Below are 24,882 nucleotides of genomic sequence, written 5' to 3'. Positions count from 1 at the left end.
GACAGACTTGACAAAGACTGGATTCGTGGACTTGCTCAAAAACGTGGAGATACTGTATCTCTCTGATTGCACTGTACAATCTCTTGTAGATTTTTCTTGCCAATAGTATACTTTTCTGTCCCTAAATCTAATATCAGTTGACTGCTGATAAAATAAATCTCTACAATAATCAACTGATTGGAATTCCCTTTATATCTGGCATACAATGTGGTGTTTCATGAAGTCTGTTGGGGAGATCCTCACCTCAGGCAGCATTAGAGGGAACTGCAACAGGAAGTTACGTCAGCAGCAAACAAAACAATTGTCTGAAAGCAAGTTTTTATTTAATTTAATAATTAGGTTGCTAACCATCGAGCCACAGAAAACCAAACTTGGAAATTAAATTCGTTTTTATACGTCAGTTTTAATTTATCTTTTTTTTCCGGGTTTCAGAATCAATCTGAGTCTTGTACTTTCACCGAGCAGCACCAGCCGCAGCAGCAGCCCCAGCAGCAGCAGCAGCAATGGCAGTCCGGCAGTGAGACTGTGAGACACATGTCACAACAGTCCGTGACCCGAAACACATTTACGGTCAAGCCGAGAGAAGAAACTTAAACAAAATGTCTCGGCACAGAAATGTTCGAGGTTATAACTACGATGAAGGTAGATACCCTCAACTAGGTGTTGTTTACCATTTAGGCGTCACGACAAGGCCTCATTCATTAGCCTGCTAAGCTAACATGTACTGTTGTTGATTGTAGCTTTAGCGGCTAATACTAGCTACTTTAGCTGTCAAGATAACACTGCAGTCGTGTCACTTGGCCCCTTTCTCAAGATACATTGCTCTTTAACACTGTTTTCTACGTATATCAAGGTTTTGGCAAAAGGTTACAACGTTAAAACATGATGTGATGTGCCTATAATTAATCATCTTTATAAAAGTTCAAGTTAGCCGACTTTGCTTCGCTAACAGGATAGCTGTCCAGTGTTTTGAAATAAACGTTACAAGCTTCTGCTACTTTATTGAATATGGTATATTGAAATTGCCTGACTTTATTCATTTATTAAGCCTAATAATATCTAAAACATACAGTGAAGTTGATAGAGATGATTAACTCGTTCCCGATTTACTGTTTGTTATACATTCTGTAAAGTTGCTGACCACGCAGAGTGACAGCTGTAACAATGACTCATTATCTGTACTTCTACTGCATTATATATCTATGCTTGTGTAAAATGGGAAAACATTTGAACCTTAATTCCTTTTCCTAGACTTAGACGATGATGACGTGTATGGACAGTCTGTGGATGATGACTACTGTATATCACCAGCAACAGGTTAGTATCATTGGAACCAATATTATAGCTCAGCAAGAATATATGTTTGCTAATGGACAAGATTAATCTGTAAGAACATTGTGTCACATGATTTGTAAAATAAAATGACAGTTAAAGATAACAATGAATGAAAATATCTTTCAATAAAGGATTAGTTTAAATTCTGCAGCATTAACCCGGTATCATAAATATTAGTTTGAAAGTGTCCAATAAGGTATTTGTGTTTTATACAGCAAATCAGTTCATCTACTCACGTCAGGAGAGGCAAGCACCAAGGGAGCAGCCGTTAGAAGAGGAAGAATATGAAGATGACGTACCCATGTCCCCTACCGTCAGCCTCAACCTAGACCCTCTTGATCAAGGTAATATTATGAATTCCCTGCAACCGTGTGACAGATAATGGAGATTTTCTGACCTTTACATTTGTTCTTGAAAATGTGCTCATTGAAGACATAATGTGTCTGTTAAAAGTTTTATTTTCTAGAACATATTTTTTAATGTAGTAATTATTTTCTGGATTGCTAATGAAATGCCTGTCTAATGTGTGTGTTGTTCTTTATAGCCAAACTGTTTTCCTGTCTGGACCATATGCGGACTGTGTTGGGAGATGCAGTGCAAGACTCAGTCCTGACCCAGGCAGCCATAAGCTGTGGATTTGACCCACAGAAGGCCTTGGATGCAGTCCTCTCTGAAGATGCTAAGACAGCCCCGGTTACCAAAAGCACCAATGAGGAGACAGCTTTAGCCGCAATAGCAAGCCAAGAGAAAGCGCCGCTTTCACAAAGAATCAAGAAAGAGGCCGTCGCTGAGAAAGGTACGCTTGGACCAGATCAAATTATGAAAATGTTATGAGTCAGGGATTGTGATCAGTGATCCGCTGTGAATGAGAATGGTTCATTTGAATTTTTTTTCGACTTATTTGTCAAACAAAGCACAAGATCTGTTAAAGTTATTATCCGCTACGGAAAAAAGATTCATATATTTCTTATGAAATTGATTTATGTTTTCTTCTCATGTAGCCACTTATGGCGCATTTCCACTACACGGCCTCGCTCGGTATGGCTAGGCCTCGTTAGGACTGGCTCACTTTATGGCGCATTTCCATTACAGTTTAGGAACTGGGGTAGTATCTATAGGAACCAGTGTAGGCGGAGCCGTGACGTCATCTTCAATGAGAGCCCCAGAAAAACAACACAGCCGTTAGCTGTAAGCACTCAGAGCTCACAGCTCCTCATATCTGTTCAGAAACTAGACAAAAGTTAAACAAGTACAAACCACAGACTGTCTGTGTCATGGCGAATACAGTCGCTGGTTTATTTATATCTGTAGGCCGTTGTTGTGAGTGTGGACGGTCGGAGCATTTACAACGTTAGCAAGGCCAATTTCCATTTAGAAAACACGCATTTTAAAAGGTTTTTCGCCTGCCGTCTTGCCTGCAGGCTTGTCAAAGCATTAATTCATGGTTTTTACTAACCGGTATCAGTATGGTGTTACTTCGGCATCATTTTGAAACGTGTATTACAATTAAATCACTAGTTTAGCATACTCAGCCCGACTCAGCCTGGTTGTTCCTGGCCCTAGAACCACGATTTTATGGGGCCAGAAAAACTGTGAATTAGGACCCGCTAGCCGGTACTAGGCCAAGTGGAAACGGGCCCCGCACGGCTTGGCACGCTTAAAGCAAGCTCCGCGCTGCAGTGGAAACGCGCCATTAAAGATCTAGTTCCCCATTTTTAAGGAATAATAATCAATTACCTCTTTTCATAATGAATACCAACTGTGTCAATAATTTGTTCTTTTTGAATAGACATCGCTATGCGAAATAAAAACACCCCCAATGTAAGCATTTATCTTGATGTTCATTGTATTGTACTTGTAAAAACATGTGTGCAATGACTCATTTTACTGATGCAACTGTTTAACAAAGTGCCTTCTTCTGTTTTTCTCCCTCTTATTTCCGGCATGATTCATCTGACTCCTGTTCTGTTGTCCTCCTGTCTCTTCTCTTCGACAACTCTAATTGGCTTTTGTAAGGTAAGGAGCCCACACAGACATTACATCCGATGCACACAAACCCCAGACTGATTGTCTCAAACAAACGCAACCGCATGCGCAAGCAAGTGCTTTGCGTGACCTCACACCGCAATATAAGGCTGACCCTGTACCCTGTAGCAGCTCTGTAAATCTAAATGTTATCAATCAAAACGGGGGTTCAGGTATTGCCAGTCTGGCACAACTTATGTGTGAGCATGAGCAGAAGAGTAAGGCGACAGGAGTAGGTGACGCAGGGCGAGGTTTTGGAATTCCCTCATTAGGTGCTCTCGCCATCGGACATAATTCACCTCCGTCAATTATGTCTAATCAGAAGGGTCTTTCATTGGGAACACTGGCATCTTTAAACATGACTTCAGCATCTCAAGGCCCAGCTCCATCCCTCCTCTCAGTTTCCCTCAGTAGTATGTCGCTAACCAACCCCAAGATAACAACTGCAAGCTCTTCTCTGGCGGCTCCTCCTGGGTTTGGGAGTCTAAGTTCTGTCCTCTTGAGCAATCAGCCCTCAGTGGGAGTTGCGATTGGAGGCAAAGCCAAACCGGCTGATCCTAAGGGAAGCCCATCCTTGGCTGATTTAATCCAGGAATATTCAAACCGCAGCCCGACCCTCAGTAACTCCTTTCCTACTCCCCTGAGCTGCGTAACTTCTGCGACGTGTCAGGGGATGGCTGCATCAGCACAACTATCCCTGTCTGGGCTCGCTTCACAGCACCAAAACAAAAATACGCTCATTCAATCACAGTCGCAGAGCACTAAAAAAACAGCAAACACTCTCCCCTTTCCTAAACAAACCAACAATACTCCTGCAGGCCTTGTTGCTGGGACTGTGTCATTATCTCAGCTAGCACTGCAGCATCAAACCAACAGTTCCTTTGCTTCCCCTCAACCCTTCAGCGGTGAATCTCCAGCAAATGCACTGAAACACCCACCTGGCATCTCTGAGCTGCCCTCTTTGACACATTTGACGACTGAACACAAAGGCAAAACCTCAACCACCTCAAATGGGTCACAGTACTCCCTCAGCTCTCTCCTTTCACCAGCAAAACCAGAGAGGGCTGCTGTGTTAGCAGAAAGTACTGCAGAGGGTGGGACCAGGCGTAAGGTCGACCACAAACCATACCACCAAAGCGTCAGGCCACCTAAGATGAATCATGCTATTGATTTGAGTGCTCTCATGGCCCAATCGGATGGAGCAAGCTCTCGTCACTTGGACAGCGACCCCCCTTCACCTTCTTCTCCAAATTCTGTTGCCACAGGACTGGATCCTTCAGTTTTTGCCCAACCATCCGTATTTGCGATTACTTTGTCGATTCCAGGCCGCAGAAAACGGAAGAGGATGATTAATATATCCAAGGCAGGAATAAGAGTTCAGAGGACAGGAAGTGGTTACCAGGCCTTCATGTGTGAATCACAGGACAAATCCGAGGAGCCGCACTCGCCACTCTCGCCAATTGTACCATTCGGCTTCGAATCGCCTTCACCTGACGACGTTGTCCGTGCTAATCATCGAAAAGCTTTCACCAGGTAGAGGAGAGGAGGAAATGAAAAGCACTTCAGTCTCCAGCTTGGTGCTAAATTGACTCGTACTGGGGTGAGAACTGTTTTTTGGCAGTTCCTCGACCAACGGAACTAAACCCAACGTTTTAACGGTGTCCCATTATTAGTGGTGTGGTTTGAATAAACGTTTGGGACCAACAATACGACGGAACTCGCTGCTGATCACTGCCTCATAGAAACAGTATTACTAAAGAGCCGATGCATTTCCTTTTTTAAAGATTCAAACAAGTCTGACATTGCTTGAAGAACAACAATAGACTTTTAAGTCAAGCAGGATAAACCACTCCTTGGCATTTTGTTTCTAAACACTATTAGTATTTTAAAAACTTTTAGACCTCCTGATTGAATGTATTTACATTTTTACTTTTTAAAATTTAAGTCTTATTTTTCTACGCTTTTATGGCAGTTGGCTTTTTTTATCAACTTTTTTTGTGGAAAGTAGTTTATTCTTTGCCAGGGAGAATGTGCATCTCTTACTGCACGGCCTCTTGTCTAGTTTTGATCTGCATGAACCCTCAAAAGAGAAAAAGAGGTTCATTTAGTTTGCAGGTGTGCTGCAGCTATTGGAATATGGATCAGTTAACCATTGTTCTGGTTTACTGCTGCTTGTGTTTTAGATCATGGGGTAGACATTTTGGTTTGGAGAACACCTGGAGATTTTCCCATGAGGTTGCGAGAACATGCACGTGCATGCACACACAGCACCACAGATACACACACAGACAAGTGAACACTTTTAATTTTTGACATTGAAGCAATACGTTTACTTTGAAAGGAAGCGTTGTCATATAAGAGTGCAGTGAATGGAAAATGAATGACTGAACTGCTGAAGTGAAAGAGGTTTTACCTGCTCTTAGAACAAGCTTTTAATATTACGATGTACAAATGAGTTTATTTTACACTGGGTGTGTCATGAAACTCTGCCAGAGGATTTGTAAATTTTGAAATAAAGATGACTGATTGTACATGCTCTGAAAGCACCTGTCTCTGGGTGTGTCTCTGGTTGTGCTTGGGTTTGCTTCTGTGTGTCTGAGTGTAAATATGTATCTTTGTTGTATTGAACCTATTTGACACAACCAGTTAAAATAGTGCTCCATTCCCTTTTTGGATCTAAAATGAGTTGAGTATTTATGTTTATACAGTGGTAGGTCTATATTTTAAGATAAACTATTGGCCATACAATATTATGGAGTCGAAACAGGCGCATGCCAATTTTCAAAATTAAATCTAAAAAATAAAAAAAAATCTGTACCTTGTATGCATTTTTTTTTAAGGTTGGCCCAGGGTTTCTCGTGGCATGTCTCATTTTTTGTGTGAGTCAAAGGTATTGGTTTGCATGGTGAATCTTGTCCTTTAAGAAAAGCATGGTTAACACCTACGATTAGACAAGGACCGGTTGGTTTATAATAGGGCTGTACCAAATAGTTGGAAGCCTCATTTGTATTCTCAATCTATATTCTAATGCTGTGTAGCTTCCTCTTTTTGCATGATTATTCGTTCTGCGTAATGAACAGGTGACACTTATGTTATTTGTTTTTGTGCTATTAGTAGAATGAGATTATGTTGGTGACTGCGTAGGTTTGTTTCCAATTAGTCTAACCAAATATTTTTGATAACTCCACACCATTTAAAGTTTAAATTTCAACATTATAAAAGAAGATAGCATTTTTTCATCTAGGAAATATTCTGCTTTAATCAAACAACATGTCTGGCCTACTTGCCGCACACCCCTCTTCTAATGGGACAAATAACACAAACATAATAGCTCCAACAAGAAAGGTATTTGATTTACTAAAAAAAGTCTGATTTAATTAGATGAATAACTTCATTTAAAGTGGACCTATTATGCTATATTGGAAAAATATATTGTAGGGCCATACCTATACAAAAGATGTCCTGTGAAGTTTTTTGCTTAAAATACCAAACAGATCACCCATTGTACCCATGCCTCATACTGCTCATACCCCTCTTTTGCAGCCCTGTTAGAGAAATGCAGATTTTGGGTCCTTAGCTTGAAAAAAGAAAAAAAAAAGGAGGCGGAGCAAATGCCTGATCAGAATTCTACCGGAGATAAAGTTAAATTGTGCTGTGATAAAACGTCATCCTGTTCTAAACCACATCAAGGATTATTTCTGAAACAGTATGGAGCTCAAATGCTTTATCTCTTGCAGGTTTATCACAAGGTGAGTTCCTTTTTTTATTTCCTGCTTTTTAAACACAGTAAAAGTTAGCTCTGAGTGTTAGCGAGGCTTGCTAATGTAAACAAAGACGAGATTACGTCCAAAACACGTCAGGCATTGTTTCTGATAGCAACTTTCTGTGGGTCTGCTGCCGATTTGACGTCAGATCGGCAGCAAATCTGTATCCGCTCGTTGTACGCCTGTTTTTAAAAGATTTGGGTACGGAGGAAAAGAGAGAGGGTTTTATTTTCTGACGCTGAGTGAGTTCCCCGACGCACCGGGGACACATATTTATGTATAAAAGACATCAAAAAGTGCATTTTGCATGATAGGTCCCCTTTAAATTAGGTTTTGTTCGAGGGATCTTTTTAGGATGATGACGTAATAAAATATGGCGACAAACATTCAAAGCTTCATTTAAAAACCTCAAAAGAGGCTTCAAATGTGAACAAGCCCGAGTAGATATTAACAACATGTCTTACCAGCTGTTATATACACAGTCTTGTTAACCCTCAAAACCTCCCGCCTAATCTTCTGACTGTCTGTACACTTTTGGTCAGTATTGTATTTATGAGACAGGAGGAGATGATTAGGGCTGATGTCACTCTTTCATTACTGTTATGTTCTTTTGTCTGTCTAATTGTTGTTTTTAATGTGTAAATGCTCTTTGAGTGAAGGTGCAGATGTGTGTAAACTTTATACTGGTGCTAAAGAGATGAGTGGATTGGACCCTCGGGGTTTCCAAATGTCTCAGTGTGCCTGAGGGAAGTGTTAGATATTACAAAGCAGATGGTGGCAATAATGACAAGTCAAACATTAGACGTCTAACAGGTTTCTGAGTGTATGTGAAGTCCTGGGAGGATTATGATTATTGGAAATAATAATGTCTATTAGAGATGTTGTGGTTCAAGTTTCACGATATGTATCTTCATTGTTCTTAGTTGTGAAAATCTAGAATTGAATAAGTTATTAACAAGTGGCTTTGTCCAGCAACAGTTTTGTCCTTTTTTCTCTTAAGGCGAGCCAGTGTGTGGGTTTGAGCAGGAAGCTGCACTCTTGGAGAAAATGTCACCCCAAGCACACACACTGAGCATCTTACGCTCTGTGTCTCACACACCACCTACGTAGGAAAATCTGATCATGTCAAGACTTTTCACAGCTTTGTCAAAGGCTTTGACAGATCAAATCATTGTGTTTCTTTACAGGCTCTGCACCTCTGCAAGGCGTACATGTTGCACAAACATAGCGTGGCTGTGATGTGGTGTCAATACTGGAAAATACCATTTAATTCACAACAAGTGGTCAAAGAAAGTGCGTGCATTTGGATTGACATGCCATCAATAGCACCACTTTGTTGTGGTGTGATATATGTACAGGAAAAAGAGAGAAATGGCATTCTTTAATGGAAAGAAGCAGCTTTCTTATTACAAAGAAATATAAGAGTTGATTTCTGCAAGGCACATACAATCTTAAAGGGCTTTATAAAGCAGCAATACATTACTTTGAAGAAGGCATGCAAAGTCACTTTACAATCTGGTTCATTTTTCATCTACAAGTTGTGGCTGTGCAGCCGGAATAAAAGAAAAAGTTCTATCTCAGCAAACAATGTATCAATGGAAGTCCAACATTATCGTATTTTAGTCCGTTTTAGATGTTTTTGTGTCCACTTGGGAGCATTGTAGATTATAGAATTACCCTTTTTATTGTTTGCAGTTGCCTTTTTGAAGTTGGAAGTGAAGCTTGTGCTGACTGAAATGAGTCCCTACAATCACCACTGGCTGATTATAATAAGTTATAGTGAGGAGAAATTGAGATTAAGGAACTTTCTTTTGTTGGATTATCACCTTGCAGCATTATGGCAATTTAGTAATTTGCACACCTAGCAAAGGTAAACTTAAACAATTAATAACACATTTATTTTGTTATTGTTTCCCCCTGTCTTTAATAGCTTGAAAACGAGAAAAACAGTCATTTTGGGATTGGGGATAAGTAAAAGACCAACAAATATTTAACAAATATATTTGACTTTTAGCTTGATGCTGACATATTAAAACAGTAGGGGCAAGATATTCTCCAATGTGCCCTTGAGGGTATCTTGTCTTTATATCGGGGTGGACGATGATTACACGTCTTTCATTAACGTCAGTAATCAACGTCACAGTATAATCATCAATGACTTATAAGATGGTTGATAAAGTTGTTCCAGTTTTCCAGCTTACAGGTGGCCTTTCTTGAAAGCTCAAGACTTAATGTTTATTATTATATCTGAGTGTTTTTCTTTTTATACCCCGAAGTGCAGTAATGTCTGTCAACTAAAGCAAGCACTGGACTATATCAGTACGTTTTCAGCAGAGATCTGAAGATGAAGGGATGCGCCACATACTTTAAATTGGTTGACTTTGTTATTCATTTTGACCTTTACACTAAGGTTATTGTGCTGTAAGTCAGACATAAATCCTTCAGTGGTTCTATTTTGAAATCTGTAAGCCGTGGGTGAGAGTTCTCAGTCATGCTGCTGTGACTGAAGCTTCAGTCTTCTAAGTAGATGGTAGTGTGCGAGTCATACTTAAAAGGGGTCATACATTCCTACCCTGAGCGTTTCCCTCTGTTTGCACAGCTCACTTTTTAAAGACATATTGACCCAGATGAAATGCTCTCATGAGTCAAAACGTGCCCCCCCCCACACTCACTTTTACCCCCCAGGAGATCTATGAAGAGTTGAATTATGTCTTAAAAAATGTATTGTATTTTATAGCCTTTAGCAGCCTCAAGTGGTTGGGAGCATCCAAAACATATTTTCAGATTTCATTTTGTTTCTATTGTCATGGCCATCAACGAAGTTCATTACAGGGAAGCTTGGAAAGGTATACCATCTGACTGCATTTATTTTCATCTCTCTTTTTGGTCTCTTATGCTCACTTTAACAACTACCATGCGCTGGGAGCCTGTCAATCACCCAATAACCTGCTCTTGCACTCTTTACATGAGCTATTTTAGTTTTGCTTGCCTACTTGTGTGTGTGTGTGTGTGTGTGTGTGTGTGTGTGTGTGTGTGTGTGTGTGTGTGTGTGTGTGTGTGTGTGTGTGTGTGTGTGTGTGTGTGTGTGTGTGTGGACGGAGGGGAGGGAGATTTTGTATTTGCATATCCTGGGCGGACTCCTCTTATCCGGTGCTCAGTTGGGCCCTCAGGCCAAGGTGTACAAATTACTCTCTCACTCTTTAGTCATCGCAAGGGTCCCGTATTCCAGATGAATCCTGGATGGGAGGAAACCAACTGTTTACCTGCCAGTCGTAACAGTGTTAAGAGATCCTCCTCCAAGCCTCACAACCTGATTGCGCTGTATAGCTGTTCTCAGGCCGCCCTCCTTAAAGCTGCCCCTAGGCCAGCCTAAAAAGAATTGACCTGGCCGGTTGGTTGTTTGCGGAGGTATTACACTATTTGGACAGATCAGCAATTCTGGTTGTTAAAAAGTTGTTTATCACTAAAGACCTCGAGGGTGCTCCTGTCAGCTTCACCCCAGGTTAAAATAAAGAGGTGATTGAATCTTAAAGTAAACGCAACAGCCTTTGCAACTTAATGATTATTTGTTGGGGATGCTTTGCTTATATGTTTGGGTTTATTTCTAACATGTAAATTAGGTGAGGTGAGTGTTTAGTCATCTTATCCTAATGATCTTAAAGAGTGGTGCAGGGCCCTACACCTCGTCATGGGTTAGCACTTTTCAGGTTCCATCGTCAAGTCAGTCGTTTTTCTAAAGAGTTTTTGGTGCCTAAAATAAGGTCTGTGATTAAAACGAGCTTACAAGATATTTCTACGACATTAATTGCATCAGTGAATACCCCACCGGTGAATGTCTGAAGCTTTTACATGTCTAAAAAAAGGCGGTTGCTAACAAGTGGTCAAATAGGACCATGGCCATATAATGCATTTGTGAAGTAGTTGATATCATGACGTTAGCTTTTTACTTCTGGCTATTGTCTTTACGCTTTGACTGTTCGAAAAGTAGAGGTGTGGAGATAATCCTGCTGAAAGAAATGTGTTGGTATCATAAACATGTGAACAGATCTTATTCTATACAATATCCCAAAGTCCATTGAACAACATCCATTGACTCTTTGTCCCATGAGCTTTTGCGATGCCAACTTCTGAGTTGGTTTACAAAAATAGGTAATCACTGCGCCACTCTATTGTGTTAAATGTGATCTAATGAGTTCATTTTATGCACAGCTGATTCTCCATAGAAGTGAATTGCAAGCTGTCTGCTGTTAGTTAGCTACAGGTGGTAGAAACCTCACTGTAGCGAAGGACATGAAAAGGCTCCAGCTGCAGGAAGAAGCAAAATTCCCCAGAGAGAACTTTTTCCATCTCATGTCGCCGCTGACTGTAATGTAATGACAGCGATGATGCAGATTTTAGTGAAGACTTTGGTTTAAACTTTAGGGAGCATTAAAACTGTTCTTTGTAGAAAAACATGCATCAATCCTAATTGTGTCGTGTCACTTCTTTTATTGAGAATATCTTTAAAGCTTTGCCTTGGTTGTCCCCCTCTCCAATTTAAAGATGTATCACAGCAGCATGTGAATGTCATTGTTCTGTACACTTTAAAGAAGACTCTTCTGGGTGCAGAGAGCTGCCTCAGTTGTGAATCAGCGTTTCCGAATGAAGGGGTTTTTTTCTAACGCAGAGCCAGTCATTTAGAGAAGGATTGGTTAGAGAAAGTCCATTAATAATTCTGTTGATTCACATCTAGTTTCCCCTGAGGGTATTTTTTATGATGAATAAACTGCATGAAGCATACAAGAGCGAATATAAGAATAGTTAGCTTTATTAAGTGCATGCTTAAAACCTGTATAATATAAAACAATATCTTTGCAAACCTGAACGAGTGAAACTTCTCAGCAGTATTTTTCGCACCTTTCTTCCTTGATAAACATCCTATGACTGAAATATTGCATCAGTGAGGAGAGTGTGGGTGTTTGCCCTGTTTTAACACTACATCAAATGTAAAGGCAAAGCAACAATTCATGACAAACAAGCCTTTTCTTACTTCAAGCGTTCACCCCCAGACCTGCAGTTGCTGAACTTGCTAAATTGACACCTCAAGACTCATTCTGGGAAATGCTCTGTCACCCTGCTCTATTTACGTGGAGACGGGAGGCAACGGCCACTTCTGAAATTAACCCTTTCTGAACCAGGACGTCAGTGCCAAACACATGCACTCAGGCGCTCAGGCTTGGCTGTGCAGCCCAGTCTAAATGAATCAGTAGCAGCGTGATATGACTGGGACCGGTGGCCATTCGGGACTGGGATGACAAAGCAATGACCTCAACACGTCTCCCTGCTGCACAATATGTACGTCAGATAAATGGAGGCTCAAGGTGCAACTGATTGTATCATATCCTAAACCTACAAATATGTACTCTATGCCAGTAATGCAAACAGCTATGCCAAGGGAAGTACTCATAAACTACACATTGCAGTGTGTCTGTCTAAATCAACATATGTTACAGTGTATTTTACAGTATGTGACCTTTTCTGAGGCACGCGTTGTTTCAAAAAAATATGGTGGAAAATCCCCATAAGTCAAACATTATTTTGCTGCTATGGGGATGCATTATCACTTTTATTTATAAATAACTTTATTCCCAGGGCTAGAAAAGCCACAATATTGAGAATCAGGTTTGATAAATCCTTAATTTGGTGCTTTTACACTGACTAAAAGTGTAACAAACAAGAAAAAGGGACTTGTGAAAGTCTGCTTTTACTTTTTTTTGTTGACTTTTATACAATAATTGTCTTTACTGAGACTCAGATACATTGTTTGGAGACTCTAGCGTGAGAGAGCTTTTATGTGAGATATAATCACCCTGATAGCCAGCCATGTAAGCCCTTTATCACACCTTGAAGGTCATTTCTGTTTGCCTTCTTTGAATCAGAAAATATGTTTCTCATGTGAAAGGTACTGGCCAAAGTGAGTCATGATTGCCTTTTTTTGTGAGCAAGTGTATCGTTGTATTCCTCTCTTCCTTGTAGCTAAAAGCAGAGACGTGTCCCACAATAAACTGGACTCTGAAGTCGTCCCCAAAGTGGCCCGCATGACCGTCTCAGGAAAGAAGCAGACCATGGGCTTCGATGTTCCCAGGTATCTAACACACAGCTGTCCACAGCTTTCTCATTAAACAATGCAGAGCAATTACGATGAAAAGGAATGTCTTTTTTTAAACATGTATTTATCGTTTTTTTTACATTTATCACATTACACAAACACAGCCGAACATTCCCCGACATTAGACATATGGCAGATTACAAAATTATGCTAAAAAAATAAAAAGTTTGCAGTTACTAGAAATCAGTTTAAAGCACAGACCAAGAATATAATTACATTTGCAAATGAACAAATACAATACAAGCACATCCACATACACAGCAGAGTACAGCTTACAATTCTCCCAATAGATTAACCATATCCAACATTTCCTCACAGTATTTAAGTGAAGTCTTTTCCCTTTAACCTTCCATAGCTTCTGCAATGTCCCCATTTTTAATAATAGTAGTTGTAGTTAACATGAAAGCGTTATCATGTAGTCGTGGAGATGAGCTGTGTTTGATTGTGATTCAACTCCTCCACATTCTCCCCTCAAGTGTGAACGGTGTTGTCAGGACCCCCGAACGCCCCACAGCAGCCTCGGCCTCCGAGGCCACGCCCAGGCGTCCAGAGACTCCATCTAAAGGCTCAAATGGAGACGAGCTCTCCACAGTTCCCACCCCGGGGCGCTCTGGAAAGGCCCGGCAGACGATCAACATCAAGGAAGAACTGGAGAAGAGGCAGGGCGGCAAACCTCTGTTAAATTTGGTGGTTATAGGTAGGAGGCAAATATATAAAGACACTCGTACTTTAGAATTTTACCTCAGCACGTTAAGAGATCAGGGGCCGTATTCACAAAGGATTTTATCTTACCGCTAGGAGTGCTCCTAACTCGCGCTAAAACATTTTACGTAGGAGTTTTTTCTTAAAAGTTATTCACAAAGCCGCTGAGACCTACTCATACTAAGGATAAATCACTAAGATGACTAAGAGTGACGCGCCGTTGCTATGGATGACGTCGATTCTCGTGCATGAGTTTAGAAGCGGTCAGTACGGTGATTGGTTGTTCAGAGTAGGCGGTCTCGGTGAAACTCATCCGCAACATCCCACAAACGAGCCCACTAAATCACCGAAAAACAAGGAAATAGCCTAGGCTAGAAATGTATTCCTATCAAATAGTTATGGACAGTGCAGTTAGCAGAATACACACATGATGACAAGTTTGTGCAGACCACGATAATGACGTTGTATATGCACGTTAAAGAGAGAGAGCAAACAATAAAAATACGTAAATTGCATTAAATCGAGGAGGCAATTAAAAGCACCCTGCAAACTATTATCCAATGAACATATTTCCAGCACTTAAACACTTTCAATAACAGCCCATACCGCCGTTCAAGTCCCCCTATCATGATGAATGAAAACAATCTGCGTGTTGATGGAATGTACTTTCTTTCTATTGACGAACACGTCCTCATCCTTTGATGGCGCAATTATTTTTATGTGCGTCCCGTCAATAGCACCGACCACACCGGGCATACCTGCATTGCCATGAAGTTGGCTTTGATCCTGTGTAGTTGTTGATTGTCCAAAGGAAACCGGATAAACTGTTGGATGATATGTGGTCTAGAGAGCGCGTTGATGGTTTGGTTTATGGCACGGCTGACTGATGGTTGCGATATTCCTAAATCGTCGGCATTGCAAAGTTGCATTTTCCCTGTTGCTAAATATCGTAGTGTTGCCAAACATTTTATTTCCGGACTAATCGGGTTATTCCTGTTAGTCGGGGATGTTATTGCATCCCGCACTAATTCCACAACAAGTTTGATACCCTCACGATTTAGCCTATATCTCTTGATCAATTCACAGTCTTCCATTGTCTCCAAAACATTTCGTCTCTCAGCCATTTTCAGATTCTTTGTGAATAGGTCTTACTGAGTTAGGAGTCCTCTCGAGGACTTTTAAGCTCTCCCAGACTTAGGTGCTACTTTTAGGCCTAAAATACTTTGTGAATTGCTCTTAGTGAATAAAATTAGGAGTCCTAAATTTAAGACTGACACGCCCATTATGTTTAGGAGTTTCTCCTAAATTCGCCAGTTAGGAGCTACTTTTAGCCCTAAAATCCTTTGTGAATACGGCCCCAGACCAATAACAAGGGATACACAATTAGATTCTGCACAAACAAAATGATAGCAAAATTATTCTCACTATTTCTTTAACACCTATTATCCTACATATGTTTGAGTTAATTCAAAATACAAGTACAACTATCATTGTTGTATTATTGGACTTTTTTTTATACATTAAACACTAAAGCTAGAGACTAAGGTGGAGTTATTTCTCTAGACATTAAAAAAAAATCTATCTTCTTCAAATAGTTTCTTTCAGCATATCTAATTGTCCAGACATTGCAACATATCTGTTGTTAAAGAAAATTGAAAATAAGCTCTCAGTTTTTCCCACCCAGCCCCAAATGTGTGAATCCACTCGACTTGTTCCTCATACAGATTCTGCCATTTTGTACCTAAGTCTAATGTTAGTAGTAGAAAATGAGGCGAACTGCAGACCAGTGCAGTTGCTCAGTCATGTTCTCTCATTCTCAGTTCGACCAGAATAAGTGACTCTGTAGTTTCAGAAGTGCAGATGATTCTAGTTTCCCACAGGCTGCGAAACCTCTCGAAATACCACGGCCCTCTCCCTTCCCCCTCTCACCCTCCATCCTTGTTCCCATTTCTGTCAACCTCCCCTTGTGCAATGCAGCTTCTTCCTTCTACCAGCTGTGGCTGCCCTTTGCAATACCTTATCTCCTCTCTTCCTCCACCTGTCTTATCACTCTTATTACACTCTTCCTCTGTCCTCACTCTTCATCCCTCCCTCCCTGGTGTCTTCTATCTAACACTGAGCTCCTTTTTCTCTTTATCTCTCTCTCTAACATGACTACATTATCATTCTGTGCAGGTCACGTGGATGCAGGTAAAAGCACTCTGATGGGCCACCTGCTTTATCTGCTGGGCAACGTCAACAAGCGCACCATGCACAAGTATGAGCAGGAGTCCAAGAAGGCGGGAAAGGCTTCCTTTGCTTATGCTTGGGTCCTGGATGAAACTGGCGAGGAGAGGGACAGGTACATTTAGAGCGTGAAGTTACACACAAACACATCATTATGCACGGAAATGACAATTTCCTTTTGACCCATTGATTACAGCTAGACAGGAACACTTGATGATTACCTCACTGACGTCTCTTCCTGTTGTGTGCTTGGACTGATAAGGAATGATGAGTCAAACAATATGTCCCTCACCCATGAGATAAAACTAATCTTTTGACTCCTTAGTAGATGTCGATGCTTGCCGTCTGTGTTTTTTTAAATAACAGAGTGAAAGGGAAGCTTTAAAAGCCAGAAACAGAAAGTGACTTGGGTTGTACTCCCTAATGAGTACCTTCTAAAGCGCATGCGTAATAAAAACAGCATCTGGACGGAAGCCTCGCCCACTGGAAGACATTGCACTCGAACTGAAATTGGCTGAGGGTTTAAATCTACATGACCTTATAAGGAAGTCCAACTGCTCATCAGTCAATCCACATCCAATCCATTGTTTCATTTATAGAATGAAACCTTACTTTAACTTCTACTAGAAAGTGTGTACACGTGAGAAATGTTTTTTTTTGTGGGTGAAGTGATTGTTGAAAAACAGCCCCCTCATTTATCTGTGTTTGCTCCAGAGGTGTGACGATGGACGTGGGCATGACCAAGTTTGAGACGGACTCAAAGGTGGTGACTCTAATGGATGCGCCCGGACACAAAGACTTCATCCCCAACATGATCACAGGAGCTGCACAGGTATTTCAAATATAAGTGTTCAAGCAGCCTGCACAATGCATGTACCCACACAGGAAATGAGATATCCATCGCTATCAGCATAAGGTGTTGGTACGTTTAGAGGAACAGTCAATGAATCATAGAATTGGCACGGTGTAAGAAACCCAGTGTGTAGTGTGATTAACAACCTAAATAAGTCGGATCTTTTAGCATTTTGTTTTTGTTTTCTGATGCCTGGGATGGAAATGAATGTTATAATATCACAAAAACAGACTAAGAGGAGCAGGGAACAGATGATTACAAAAAACTAGAAAGCTATACGTACAGTCCCATACTCTAGTGTATGTATGTAATGCATTTCTCTGGTTAAATAAACTTCCCCTAATTAAAGTAGATCCTTTCCCTTTAGATATACCCTCAGCCGGCCACACCCGTCAGCGGGATTTGAAATAACTCGTGCGGTTTTGGGTGTTGGTGTCAAAAGGTGTTTTTTTTGCACCATGGGTGTGCTTGTCTCTCCCTGTTTGAGCCACTAATGTAATTTCTCTTTTAACCATATGACTGTCCTCAGTGCAGACTCATCATGCAGTGACTAAGTGTTTTCTGCTGCAGTATTGTGACCTACTCGGATGTTAAAGATGGTTTCACAGCATGCAGTTTACCAGTAAAGTGTTTATCAAGCTCACCTGTCCTTCCTTTTGAGCACTTGGTCAAAACGGAAAAAAGACATATTTGATATATCGATAATATAATGTAAAAAATAAGAAAAAACTGATTTCATGCATGTTTAATGTTATTGCTTAAATGTTTGAATGCATTATTGTTCTGATGAACTTCAGACTTTACATGGAACATGAACAGTTCATCTTTTGTATCTGTCATAGTGGTTTTAAAATATAACTTAATTTTGACTTTTTACAATTGTATCTAACATCCTATTATTGGTATTTATAGTCAGAAAAATGCAATTAATCACAGATAATTTGATATACATTATTGAGAACATCCTCTTGTGAAATAGCAATTTATTTTACAAAATCAGATGATGAATGTTTTTAATCCATAGGTTAAGGGGTCTAATTTTTTTTCTTCTTCCATTCAAGTATTGTTTGTCCGGCTAAAGTCTACAGGAACAACTTTTTTGTTTTTTCCGACATCAGCTGTTTACCTACCTATGAGTGTGGTTTGGAAACAGATGGACGCAGTTCTTATTTCCCCCTCCCATCTCTCTCCAGGCCGACGTGGCTGTGCTCGTGGTGGACGCCAGCCGGGGGGAGTTCGAGGCGGGCTTCGAGGCAGGGGGGCAGACCAGAGAACATGCCCTGTTGGTGCGCTCGCTCGGCGTCACTCAGCTCGCTGTCGCTGTCAACAAGATGGACCAGGTCAGACCCGGCTGCACTCAACTGACACACAGTGGGGAAGCATGTGTGGTTGACTGTTTAACACTCTTTAATACATGGATATATAGAGATGTTCTTGCGGGTGAAAGTTTGTAAAAAATGAAAGCAATGGGCTTCACAAACCCCCCCTTAAACAGTAAGAAACAGGCAAGCAGCAGAATGTCTTATATTACATCATAAGGGCAAAAAGCTGATTCATAGTTTACCATTTACAGATGTTGCTCTGAAAAAAATGAACCCTGTTTCTAAAGACTTGCCACCTTACGATGTCAGTAGAAAAGAAGGCCTAAGGGAACCATGTGTGTGTGTTTGATTGCATTTGTGTCTTTTTGTTTACTATAACCACGAGCATTTCTCCGCAATGTGTGACAAAGGGGAAGCTTTCTGTATGTATTTACTTATTTCTTTATGTGTATATTCAAATCAGGTAAACTGGCAACAACAGCGTTTCCAAGACATTACTTCCAAACTTGGACATTTTCTCAAGCAGGCAGGATTCAAAGTGAGTTGGAACCAAATCACCCAATCCTACATCTCAGGACAACGAACAACTCTGTATCGATATATTAACTAATTCCTTGTATTTCCTAGCTTTTGTTTGATCAAGTGTTAACGTGTTTTTCCAGGACTCTGATGTTTACTACATCCCCAGCAGCGGCCTGTCAGGAGAGAACCTCACCACCAGGAGTTCAGTGCCAGAGCTCACATCCTGGTACTCTGGCCCCAGCCTGATGCAGCAGATTGGTAATGCAAGCTGCCTAAAGCATTCACCGACCTTTTGACACTTGTTGAAAATGTTAAAAAGATATATACTAGCACAAGCTGTAATTCAGCCCTGTTTTCATCATCTGTCTCTTTAAAATATATGATCAAAAAACACCTTTTCACAGAAGAGATTTAAGATGTTTCTAAGAATGTTATGGTGCTTTAAATCCAGACAGGCTGACTTGAAGCTGAACACAGCCATGTTGTTTTTTACAAATGTTGGGGTGGAATTTGACTTGAAACTGACTCGGCAGCACTGATCGACTTGTTGATGAAAATGATGAAAGCTTCTTCAGAGTTTTGTGAATGGGTCAGCGCTGTGAGTAACGGCCAATCAGGCGCCTAAAGCACATTTCGTCCAGTAACAATGAAAAGGATTCACCACCACTGGTTACAAGGCTTCTGGTAATATTATCTAAACTTTCTCCATCTCATTGTTTTCTTCCTCTTTTTTTGGTCCTCTGTTGTTTTCCATCTCTGCTGAAGACGCCTTCAAAGCCCCTCTGCGATCTGTAGAAAAACCGTTCCGACTGTGCGTTTCCGATGTGTTCAAAGGTAAAGTCACTGATGCATACTTGCAGTTTATGGGAATGTGTGCATGGCCCTTTTGCTTTCTCTTTCTCTAAATTAAAGCTGATGGTGCATTTTCTCTTCCCAGACCAGGGTTCAGGCTTCTGTGTCACCGGGAAGATCGAGGCCGGTTACATTCAGACCGGAGAAAGAATACTGGCTATGCCCCCCAATGAAACCTGCACGGTCAAAGGTGTGTATTCAATAAATCCATATGAGCGTGATGACTCACTTTGGTAGTTCACGTTTCACTTTCATGCAACCCTACAGAATTGTCTTCATAGATGGCAATGAGAAAAGGGCACACAAACATTTTGAACACCATGTCGAAAAACATATTAGTCATGAGGGCAAGTAGCAGTTGCAATGAATTGCTAAGATGCTGGCAAGGATGCGTCTACACTGGTGTTAAAACTAATATTTTTTCTAATTGTTTGAGCACACAAGGTATTGTTTTAGGTTTGGACTGTGTTCAAAATGTCAGAACTGTTTAGTATTGAGCTGAGTTTTTCACTTTTGTTTGTTTAAAAACATTTCCATATTGGCCCAGTTTTGGTAGGGAATGATTCTGAAATGTCTCTTCACCCCAAAATACACTACAAATTATATTTGTAATAAAGAAAAACAACCAGCACAGGGCACATCTTCCCACATCTACTGTCAATGAATCTCCTTTGCTTTGCTGTGTACATTGTGTTTATAAAAAACTTTTCAAAATGTGTTGAGAATATTTTCATATTGCTTATTTCTAATGTAGTAAAAGTTGTTTTAACCGCCTTCATCACAGGTCAGTATTGTAGGCTAATTTTAATTTCCCAGAACATTTGACTAATGCCTGTTCAGCCAGTTTTCTTAAAATCAAACCAGTTTAAAATCTACATACACTGGACTGGACCTACCTGTGTCACTCTAAATGTAGTCAACATCTAACAGCAAACGCTAAATAGAATACACATGCACGTAAATGCAATGCAATTAGTCACAACTTTTGAATACACTTAGAATGCAGTCTTATACGTTATAAGGCACTCTCTCAGGCAGAAAAAGTTTTTGAGCAAATAAGACATCTGCTACAAACTCACCATCTGAGTGCGCCTTTTTGTGAATCTGAATGTTATTGTCTGAGTGAATGGTGACACACGCTGCCATCCTGTGGCTGCTGGGGGGCTTACACTCTGTTTTTGCTGCAGGTATCACTCTTCACGATGAGCCTCTAGACTGGGCTGCAGCAGGAGACCATGTCAGCCTGACGGTCACCGGCATGGACATCATCAAGATCAAGTAAAAAAATATCTCCATTGTGTATTTCATATAAGCTTAAGGGTCTGATTTGGACGCAACATATTCACTAGTGATGTCTGTGATGTATATGTCTGGTCTGCACACATGTTGCTGCATATTTAGTGATAACTGCTTCCTTCCAGTGTGGGCTATGTGTTCTGTGATCCCAAGGAGCCTGTGCGAGTGTGTACTCGGTTCAGAGCCCGGATCCTTCTCTTCAATATCGAGGTCCCCATCACAAAAGGCTTCCCAGTGAGTGCAAGCAAACACACAGTCATAAACTAACTGTTTTTTTGTAAGCATCTATATTGGATGCTGTGTCTGTTTCTTTCTATGTGCAGTAGGGATATGCATCTCCATCACTGAGTGCGATGTGCATCTCGATACGTTGCCTACGATACGATACATTAACAATACATTTGAAGCACCGAGCGATGAGATACAATACGATTCACCCCATTGCGATACAGTTAGATACGATTTGATTCACCATTATGCGATTCGGGGCGATAAGATGAGATTCAACACGATGCAAAAATAATGATACAATTCAATATGGTACGACAGAGGATTTCGTTTTATTCCTCATATGCAGCAAGTCATAAATCAACAAAAAAGTGCTTCACATATTTGGTTCTCTCTGCTAGTACTGCGCATCCCATCATACTGTTTCTTTTTTACCTTAAAACACAAACACTTGGACCGTTCACAAACAGGCCTTTTCACAAGTGTAGTGTTCTCTGTCTCCAGAGTACAGTACACCTCACAATTAAACAATGTAAGGATGCGTTGCCCATGATTAACAATGTGCAAATAACAACTGCCATAGTGCAATGCCCATNCTCATTTTGTCTCTCATAATTGAGGTATACCTAGGATGAAAATGACAGGCCTCTCATCTTTTTAAGTGGGAGAACTTGCACAATTGGTGGCTGACTAAATACTTTTTTGCCCCACTGTATATGAACAATAAAGAATACAAATAACCTTTCACAAACAGGCATTTCCTAACTGCTTACAGTAAGGAAGACATTTCAACTGTTATTGGCCGTCACAGGCTGCTGTAAACTAAACACCTCTCTCTCTGACAGAACACCTCACTCAGTGATTTCACTCAAATGTCTAACTTTCAGGTTTCTCTTTTCAGCCCATGTCGCCTCTTTATGTGCGTCTCTAAGTTCCTCGTACTACTTGTGTACTTTAAAGCGGCACGGCATCGTTTACAATTTGCTTGCGATTTGTGAAGTTGTCCGTCTTTCTGGAAAAATCCGAAGTGTTGCCAAACGTTTGATGTGTTTCTCTTTCTCCTCGACTTCCATGTGTGTTGATAACTGAGACTCTCGGCCTCCGTAGTGACGAAGCAAAGATCAAAGATCGTCTCTGCTGAGTGCTCACAGGATGAGGGGATATTATATGAATGAATCGTTTCTTTTACGATGCAAAGACGCTACAATCGATGCATCGCGAGTTCAGCCCAAACTGTAGCCGGTGTGCACTCTTTCAACCGGTGCACTCGCATCTTGAACGTTTATGCCGGTGCACCGATGCGAATCGGTGAATCTTAACATCCCTAATGTGCATGTGTTTTAATCTTGTGTGTGTGTGTGTGTGTAGGTATTGCTGCATTACCAAACAGTGAGTGAGCCAGCCACCATTAGGAAACTGATAAGTGTTCTACACAAAAGCAGCGGCGACGTCATCAAGAAGAAACCAAAGTGAGTGTGGATTTGATCACATTTAATATTATGCGAGGTGGACCCTGAAGGTGTTATCTTTGTATTAATGACCTCCTCGCTGCACTTTATCCCACTTATTACACGGTTATACTAAATAAACCAATGACTTGACTCGCAACATTGATTATAAATTATTTTATTGATTTCAAAATGATGGTATAGCTTCAGCTTAAAAAAAGAATAGTCAGTTCCGCTGCGTACCCACGGCTAAAACTCCAAGTTGACCAATCAGAATCAAGTATTCAACCAAGCCGTGTTATATAAATGCATAGTACACAGTAGTTCTAATGTGTGCTGCAATAGCCACAACTTTCAAATGTCCCCAAGAAGGGCATCGTGTTCCCTTCTAAATATATGCTTGATAAAACAACATCATTTGTAATAATTCTTAGAAATTGGACAAAATCCAGGTTATCCTCACTTCCTGTTTGTGTTTGCTGTGCAGGTGTTTGAGTAAAGGTATGAATGCCATCGTGGAGATCCAGACGCAGAGGCCGGTGGCATTAGAGCTGTACAAAGACTACAAGGAACTCGGCCGCTTCATGCTCAGATATGTCGGCTCCACCATAGCTGCAGGGGTCGTCACTGAGGTAAAATGGGAATGATCGAAGGACAAAAACAATATACAGATGTGTGCTGTTGTTTTTATTTACGAGCGTGAATTCTCTTTTTTCCACGGCAGATCAAAGAATGAGGAGCGTTTCCATGGACACAGAGCCGGTCTGAACTTGCTCTACAGGCTGCCTGCAGCCAGAGACAAAGTGCAATTCCTCCACAGATGTCCCTCAGGGACTCAGCGTCATTTTCATCCATCCACCTCTCCATCCAGCTGCTCTGCCTGACTGCTCCAAACAACACCAAAATGCATGGATATGCGGCAAGATGATCCAGCCTCCTGCGACAAACAGGCGCATTACCCAGCCACCCCATAACTTCAGATTTATTTTCGTCTGACTTTGTTTTTTAGTAAAATCAGGCCAAATTAAGAATATAATCCGACTTTGAAAGACACTTTTACCAACAGGAGATTTCCACAGTTATTTATGTCACTGTACTTTCCTCTAAGCAACCTTTTCTTGACTGAAAAAGCATGAATCCTGTTGGAACAACTATTGAAACATTTATTTCTCCTGTAACGGACGTCCAGATTTCTCCTTCATGTAAAGGTTAAGATGAGGATATACACCCCAGGTCTTTTGCATAATAAGTCCCTCCTGAGATTTTTAATTTAGACAGAGATGAACAAATGAAATTAAGTTATTAGATATTATTTTTACCATAGTATGTTGACATCTAACCAAGCGAGAATAGTTTGTGAGCAAAAAAGGGAAACTCAAATCTTCACCACTGGACAAAGACACACATGTCTAATTTAAGTTAACAAAATAGTTGAAATGCTTCCACAGTAAAGCACCAACATGCTTTTTGAAGTACTCATCTGTGTTTTGTTTTTTCTTTCAAAGACTTGGTTAAATGAAGAAGAGCAGCTGTGTTTCTGTTTTCTCCATGTGTTGTGAAGGAGGACGATGCCAAATGAACATGACGTCAGTAATCTGTGGTTTGTGTTTTGATTTCAGCAGTGTTCACTTTATATTCAATTGAAAAAAAAAAGGTGCGAGGATTCTTGATCATTTAAAAAGACATACGCTAAGTAAGAAATGAAAATGTAGAGGTGATAGTTTCCTGTCGGGTTTGACAGTGACACAGCTGGGGTTGTTACCGCTGGAGTGGAAAGCACCAAAAAAAAAAAAGAATGCACATCGAAGGAAAAATAGGTCAGAGATTTAGAAAACTGCCCACAATGCTTCTCCAGTTTCCAGTGGTGGACTTTGAAGTGACAAGCATGTGTAACCGCGGCTTACAAAGTTCCACTTCACAGAAAATGACTTGAAAGACAAGGACAATTAAAGTCAAAACGGTGTGAGAACTTTAAGAATTTTATGGCAAAGAATCCTAAGTTCCCAGGCTCCTGACATATACTGTAGTCGGTATACTAAGACATCAAGAGTGCAATAAGAATATTGAAAGGGACATAGTGCATGTAAAGTTCAGGAATAAGTCAACTATACTCATAAACCATAATGAGATTACAGTGTGGAAAGTTATTACACAACAGTCA

The 24,882-nt window shown here is 40.7% G+C and overlaps 1 protein-coding gene across 2 annotated transcripts; it reads left to right on the top strand.

Moving 5' to 3' along the window:
- The first annotated feature begins 355 nt into the window (after positions 1-355).
- Positions 356-24,316, top strand: hbs1l (HBS1-like translational GTPase). Of its 2 annotated transcripts, XM_010791688.1 has the most exons (18): positions 419-642; positions 1,252-1,317; positions 1,551-1,679; positions 1,880-2,131; positions 13,140-13,248; positions 13,749-13,969; positions 16,150-16,315; positions 16,915-17,032; positions 18,247-18,393; positions 18,839-18,913; positions 19,038-19,155; positions 19,663-19,731; positions 19,835-19,939; positions 20,937-21,027; positions 21,171-21,279; positions 22,642-22,742; positions 23,209-23,353; positions 23,446-24,316. In XM_010791688.1, the coding sequence occupies exons 1-18, from the start codon at positions 600-602 to the stop codon at positions 23,455-23,457; spliced, it is 2,076 nt and encodes a 691-aa protein (XP_010789990.1). In that variant the 5' UTR covers positions 419-599; the 3' UTR covers positions 23,458-24,316. The 2 variants fall into 2 exon arrangements, with proteins under 2 accessions (XP_010789991.1, XP_010789990.1); XM_010791689.1 differs by lacking the exons at positions 13,140-13,248; positions 13,749-13,969; positions 16,150-16,315; ... (9 more) ...; positions 23,209-23,353; positions 23,446-24,316 and adding an exon at positions 3,357-6,639 and having other exon boundaries at positions 356-642.
- The last annotated feature ends 566 nt before the right edge of the window (positions 24,317-24,882 follow it).

Source organism: Notothenia coriiceps, unplaced genomic scaffold (assembly GCF_000735185.1).
Source record: "Notothenia coriiceps isolate Sejong01 unplaced genomic scaffold, NC01 NC01_scaffold00035626, whole genome shotgun sequence".
NCBI classification, from domain to species: domain Eukaryota; kingdom Metazoa; phylum Chordata; class Actinopteri; order Perciformes; family Nototheniidae; genus Notothenia; species Notothenia coriiceps.
Note: the sequence above shows the minus strand (reverse complement) of the source record. Positions and strands in the feature narration are given on the sequence as shown.

Bases quoted from the DNA above. Each gene is read 5' to 3' on its own strand.
- hbs1l (XM_010791688.1), top strand. From the start codon at position 600: ATGTCTCGGCACAGAAATGTTCGAGGTTATAACTACGATGAAG. The intron at 18,914-19,037 runs GTGAGTTGGAAC...GTGTTTTTCCAG, and splicing joins TCAAGCAGGCAGGATTCAAA to GACTCTGATGTTTACTACAT. The intron at 21,028-21,170 runs GTAAAAAAATAT...GCTTCCTTCCAG, and splicing joins ATGGACATCATCAAGATCAA to TGTGGGCTATGTGTTCTGTG.